At 38.2% G+C, this 6539-nt stretch overlaps 1 protein-coding gene across 2 annotated transcripts; it reads right to left on the reverse strand.

Moving 5' to 3' along the window:
• Window positions 1-1577: 1577 nt before the first annotated feature.
• Window positions 1578-6510, reverse strand: LOC111378809 (5-methyltetrahydropteroyltriglutamate--homocysteine methyltransferase). 2 transcript variants are annotated; one of them, XM_023002079.1, is made up of 12 exons: window positions 6361-6510; window positions 4994-5347; window positions 4814-4901; window positions 4333-4460; window positions 3857-4248; window positions 3614-3777; window positions 3449-3529; window positions 3185-3351; window positions 2997-3102; window positions 2591-2841; window positions 2266-2467; window positions 1578-2180 (listed from the first exon to the last, which is right to left on the reverse strand). In XM_023002079.1, the coding sequence occupies exons 2-12, from the start codon at window positions 5341-5343 to the stop codon at window positions 1812-1814; spliced, it is 2298 nt and encodes a 765-aa protein (XP_022857847.1). In that variant the 5' UTR covers window positions 5344-5347; window positions 6361-6510; the 3' UTR covers window positions 1578-1811. The 2 variants fall into 2 exon arrangements, with proteins under 2 accessions (XP_022857847.1, XP_022857846.1); XM_023002078.1 differs by lacking the exon at window positions 6361-6510 and adding an exon at window positions 5953-5990.
• Window positions 6511-6539: the final 29 nt, after the last annotated feature.

Raw genomic sequence — 6539 nt, forward strand, 5'->3', positions numbered from 1 at the left:
GGCAAATTCCAACCCTTTCGTTGGCACAATTCTTGCAGCTTGCATTTGTACATTTTCAGGTGAATTCTAGAATTTTCAGGGTTCTGGGTTTAGAAATACAAATTTATTTGGATATATAGCTATAGTTAAATAAGCTGGGCATCTGCAAAAGAAGGGCCACTTTTCCTTTTTCCTTTTTTCATTTTTTCTTTTCTTTTTCTTTTTTTTACACGTTTGAGTGATGTTAAAGAAACAACTATTAATAACAATTTTTTTTTCTGTTAAATATTTAAAATGCTCTTTATTATACATAAAAAATTCACTTTATAAAATGGATAATTTTTTGGAGATGCTCTTAGATAGCGAAGATAATAACAAATATCGTACTTTGAATAATTGGAGAATGAATGATGGTCTACTGCTACCTAAATTGACAATGATGACACGATGATGTGAGCTAATGATAATAGACTTATTATTTTTAATATTTGGATATTTTATTGGGAGAATTTTGTAGTAGAAAATGAATTTGAGAAAAAAAAAGAATTTTTAAAGAATGTGACTCTAACAAGAGTTTAAATGTGTCACATGCACTTCTAATTTCGATGGTGCTCCGTATATTTCGACATATCACATCTAAACGATACGCATGCATGGACACGAATCTTGATACGTGTTGATCTATGGCCCTATATAAGATACAACAAGAAGATTTTCTTGCAATTGCCAAATATATCCAAAGGCTATCAAAGGAGTATTCGCCATAGCATCGTGGTTCTTCCCTAATTTTGTTGTCCAACTACTTAACCTATGATAGAAACTATGACATTTTAAGTGCCACAAAGATGGGTGATACTGCATAGCATTATTCTTTCATAGACGTGGACAAATTTGAGAAATAAGTGGTAAAAATTACAGATTAGCTTTAGGCTTGGAGCCAGTATTGTTGTGCTTTTAAAAATAATTAACTTTAGTTGTTAAGTATTTGGTGAACTTTTATTTTAGAATAGTTGTTTTATATCAACATTTAACATTGAGTAAACAAAAGTGATTTATGGCTGTATTTATATATAATTAATAAAATGTACAATGATTGTAATAATGTCATTTTGTATTATTATCATTGGTAGGAATGTGAAATTCATTTTTGTTTTATAACAATATGAAATATACATTTTTATGACTGTAGTCACGTGGTTATTTAAAAAATAAATAAAAATAAATAAAATCTATTAAATCGTACAATATGTCAACTTATAAAATAGAAAGAAAAAGAATTTAATTTAATTAATGGACTAGAAGTGGCCCATAAAGATCCAGGACCAGTAATGTCCAAGTTTTTAGAATAACCAGACCAAAATGAATAATGTTGGTGATACAAAATGATGTCCATTTTGGACGGTATTGGCTGAGGTGCCTATCATGCCGGGGCCCACTGGCACCTCGGCCAATACCAAGGTGCCAAGTGTCCATTTTGGTTTTGTACCCATAGCAAAGCCGGACCAAAATAGAGGACAGGAACCAGTGCAACCAAGACCGTGTGAGGTATGTATTTTTAGAACAAAAAATGATAACCAAAATCCAATCAAAACTAATGCTTGCACAATCCGAGAAAGAATTTCTTCAATTTCCATTCATTGGGGTACATACTTCGAAAATGAAAATAATAAAAGCCCGAAAACACGATAAGAAAAAATGCCATTGGCTATACTACACCTACTCGATGATTTCATCGTGTACCGCAGTTATTGAAATATTAGAAAATTCACACTGAAATGTAAGAAAACAATAAATGGGGAAAGATTTCAGACAGAGGAGGCTCCATAAATGACTCACTTAGCACTGGCAAGCTCAGTGCGGAGGAGCTTGGCAGCAGCAACCATGTTTTGGAGTGCTGGCTTCACTTCAGCGTACTTGCGAGTCTTAAGACCACAGTCGGGGTTGACCCATAAGATGTTGGTTTCGAGCACAGCAAGCATCTTGTTAATTCTGTCAGCAATTTCTTCAGTTGATGGAATTCTTGGGGAGTGGATATCGTATACACCAGGCCCGATTCCAGCACCATACTTCACTCCCTCACGAAAGACTGAAAGGAGCTTCTCATCAGAACGAGAGTTCTCGATAGTGATAACATCAGCATCCATGTCAATGATAGAGTGGATGATATCGTTGAAATTGGAGTAGCACATGTGGGTGTGGATCTGTTGGTCACGAAAGATGATCTCATTAAAAGCCGACATGGCTCAAATTGTAGGAAATGCAAGTGAAACGACGCAAGGAACTCACCTGGGTGGTGTCCTGGACGCCGACATTGGTGATTCTGAAAGAGTGAACAGCCCAGTCCAAGTAGAAAGCATGCTCAGCCTTCCTAAGGGGCAACCCCTCTCTCAATGCAGCCTCGTCAATTTGAATAACGTTAATGCCTGCCTTCTCAAGATCCTCCACTTCGTCCTTTATGGCCAAAGCAATCTGGTAGCAAGTTTCGAATCTACAAACCAAGAAAATTTCAATTTGAATTTTCTGAATCATGAGAAAGACAGACCGATGTGTTCCATCCAACTTCTCCCCTAATACACGGGTAGTAGACAAAGATCAAGTAGTTCCTATGTACCTTGGTTGGTCATTTCGGACAAAAGACCAGTTGAGAATGGTGACAGGGCCAGTAAGCATTCCCTTCATTGGGCGCTTGGTCATGCTCTGGGCAGCAGTGGACCAGAAGACAGTCATTGGGTTGGGACGACTCACATCACCATAGATGATTGGTGGCTTCACACAGCGAGATCCATAAGATTGCACCCACCCATTAGCAGTGAAGGCGAAACCAGACAATTGCTCTCCAAAGTACTCAACCATGTCGTTCCTCTGAAATGTAGTAATCCAAACAAGTAGAGATATCAGATTATATATGTCGTTCAGATTGGCTCGTAAAGGGTAACCGAAGTAACCGTTATAGAATTGACACGCAGTAAGAGACTTGTGTTTATTATCTTTGTGGACAAGCACCCAGTTTGGCTTACCTCTGGCTCTCCATGAACCAGAACATCAATGTCAAGCTCTTCCTGAAGCTTGACAACTTTGCTGATTTCCTCTTTGATGGCCTTAACATACTCCTCCTCAGAGATCCTGAAAGACAAAATGACTTTTAAGAAATAATGACTTGAAGAACATATCAACTACAAAGTGAAAGCAAAGAGAAACCACTCACTTCTTGGCCTTGTATTCACGGCGAACTCTTCTGAGTTCAATGGTTTGAGGGAATGAACCAATGGTAGTGGTCGGGAGAATTGGAAGGTTCAGCTTCTTTTGTTGAGCATCAAGTCTAGCAGTAACATTGGTAGCGCGTCGGTGGTCAGAACCCTTCAAAGCTGCAGCCTGTGTGATCACAAGTAGTATTGTTCAGTAAGACAGGACATTTTGGCAGCAGAAATGTAAAATTTTAAAGAAAAAACTATGCAGATTTATCACTTACAGCCTTTTGAACAGCTTTGTTGGTGACCCTTGGGGAATTTTTGCGAGATGCCTGAGCAACAGCATTAGCAGAGAAGAATGCCTGAAAGGTAAAGCGTATCAGTCAAGTGCACAGTCACTAACATGTCTCACTTCTGCGAATTTAATATAGACTGAAAGTGTATACCTCATCCTTCTGACCAGCCAGCACCTTGGCCAAAGCATTTACTTCAACAACTTTTTGGGCAGCAAATGCAAGCCATGATTTGATTTCTGTGTCCAGCTTAGGCTCGTTAACCAGATCAACAGCAGTGTGGAGAAGCGAGCATGAGGTGGAGACAACTAACTTGTCTGCATCACAAATCAGAAGGTATATGACTCTCTGTATAAGCAAAATTTTAAAGTAGTGATGCAACTTTGGGCTACGTACCATTTCCCACAATGCCTTCCAGGGACTTCAAGGTAATGAGAGATGCATCCAGATCATTAGCCCAAATGTTCCTTCCGTCAACCACTCCTGCAAACAGGTACTTTCCAGAAGGGAGTCCACCCTTGATCAAATCAAGAGTCTTGGTTCCACGAACCAAGTCAAAACCAAAAGCAGTGACTCCCTTTAGAGCAGTTAGTGTTTTGAAAGCATCAGCAGGGACATCAGAAAAGTAGGTTTCAACCAGGACATTAAGGCCAGAAAGAGATGATTCAAGTTCAGCATAGGCCTTAGTGAATGCTTCTAGTTGGTAAGACTCGAGATCCATCACTAGGGTGGCCTCATCAAACTGAATCCACGAGGCACCAGCTGCCTTCAACTCAGCAATCACTTCCCTATAAGCATAGCATACATTTTAATGTCAACTCAGATAAATAATAAAACTATTAAAAAAACTGGAAAAGAACAACAATTCTTACTTATAGATGGGAAGGATTTTGTCAAGAAGAGAAAGAAGTGGGAAAGTTTTCTCCACGCCCTTGGCAGGTTTAGAGAGTAGCAAGTATGTGACAGGGCCAACAAGTACTGGAACTGTATCTACGCCAAGCTACATGTAGGAAATTTCAAATTGATCAGGTGACAGTAAATAGATTATGGATCTAACCAATTTATATAACAATAACATATGGCGTAATGCAACTTTATGTTGATTGTATGTAAAGTATTGAAGATTCTACAAGCAGCCATATCATTGTTGGCATTTTTCTAAAACATTACGAGGTGGTCAAAGGTTCATGGTGACACTATTACAAATTAAAAAACTTCATACATCTTTCGTTTTCTTATCTAGTCATAAAATTTTAGCGCCACCAAGTTCACAAGACTATATAAGATCAGACGAGACAAGAATGGCAAGTCAAGTAGCATAGCTATATATAATGAGTCTTGCAGACAACATACCGACTTAGCTTCCTTGTATTCAGTCACAGCCTTGTGAGAAGCATAGGAGAATTTCACGTCGGGTCCCAATTCGGGCACAATGAAGTGGCTGAATTAATAAAATAACCCACAAATTTCAGTACTTAAATATCACTGATATGATGTTATTAAAAAAATTGAGAGATTTAACCTATTACTTACTAGTTGGTGTCAAACCACTTGGTCATTTCCATAGCAGGAACGGAGGCATTTCCTCTGGCCATGGAGAAGTAAGTGTCGAACCCAATCTCACCACCATTCCAGTTGTACCTTGCAGGGACAGCACCAAGCATTGCAGTTGTGTCAAGTACCTGATCGTAGAAAGAGAATGTGTTGCTAGGAATGTACTTGATACCAGCATCAGCCATCTGCTTCCAGATGGATGACCTGAGGTCAGCTGCCACCTTTTGCAACTCCTCGGCACTGCTCTTGCCATCCCAGAAGGATTCGAGAGCAAACTTCAACTCTCTCTTTGGGCCCATACGGGGATATCCAACAATATGAGATGCCATCGTTCTGAATCACCAAAATTCAATTGATCAAATAACATTTGAACCAGGAACCACAAAACTTCATTGCCAACATACATACATATGAATTTTACATCTCTAAAAAATCACATGCGAGGGGAACATGAATTATTCTGGATGCAAGATCCGTAACTCTAAAAAAATAAGATAACATCCATCAAAATTAGACTTTTAATCAGTGATCGATAAAGATCTCAACAACCAAAAAGCTCCTAAACTTCATTTGTCACAACACTATGGTCTCTCTGTCATTCCCTTATATGTCCTGTCTTTCTTCTTTCTTTTTAAAATAGATCCTTGTCTTTCTTTACACGGTATTTTGACACTATCCAAAACAGGGCTAGATAGATTTAAATCACACTAGTATAAAATCAAATGGATATGCTCCAGAGTTTAACCAAAACATGCTGAAGAAATGAAATTGAGATAGATTGATAATTCGAGACAATAACACTTGATTTCCAATCAAACATTAAAATCTGCCATATTTCAATTCAATCAGATCCAATAACTTTTAAACTAAAGAAATACCAGATCCAAGCAGAGTACAACAATACTTAATAACAACATGAAAGTGGGAGCAATGCATACAGATTGAACAGAATTAAAGACATCCAATATCCACTTCATGTGAGATCTACCCAGATGAATGATCCTAAACACAGATCTAAAAGATCCCACCAGCATGTGCGCAAGATCTACCACTTAGAGTTTATCCATAGAACATATACACCAAATTTACAAGCACCACACCTCCCCCAAACGCTTTAAATGCCTCGAACATCAGCAGTCAAACTATACCGAACCAACAAAACATGTAATAATAGTAGTACAGTGCATATTACACGTTACTGCATTGGACTATATATATTGTCAATTACAAATTCTTACCAGTAGATCTAACTCTAAGCAATATGAAACAAAAATTTCAAAAGATTACAATTTAGCAAAGAAATAAGTGGACACTAAAGGACGTGAGAAAAACGAGGGAACCAGTACCTTTAGGGAGAAGGTGGTGGTCACAGATAGAAGTTCTGTTAGTGAGAGAATGAGGAATAGAGAGGGGCTGACGCGAGTTTGGGGAGAGGAATGAATGGGCTTATATATAGAGAAGAAAGGTGTTGGGGTAGATCCGAGAGAGGAAATTTGTGTATTTTGCTGATTACAGTAAAGTTATA

The sequence above is a fragment of the Olea europaea genome, unplaced genomic scaffold (genome assembly GCF_002742605.1).
Source record: "Olea europaea var. sylvestris unplaced genomic scaffold, O_europaea_v1 scaffold187, whole genome shotgun sequence".
Lineage (NCBI taxonomy): Eukaryota > Viridiplantae > Streptophyta > Magnoliopsida > Lamiales > Oleaceae > Olea > Olea europaea.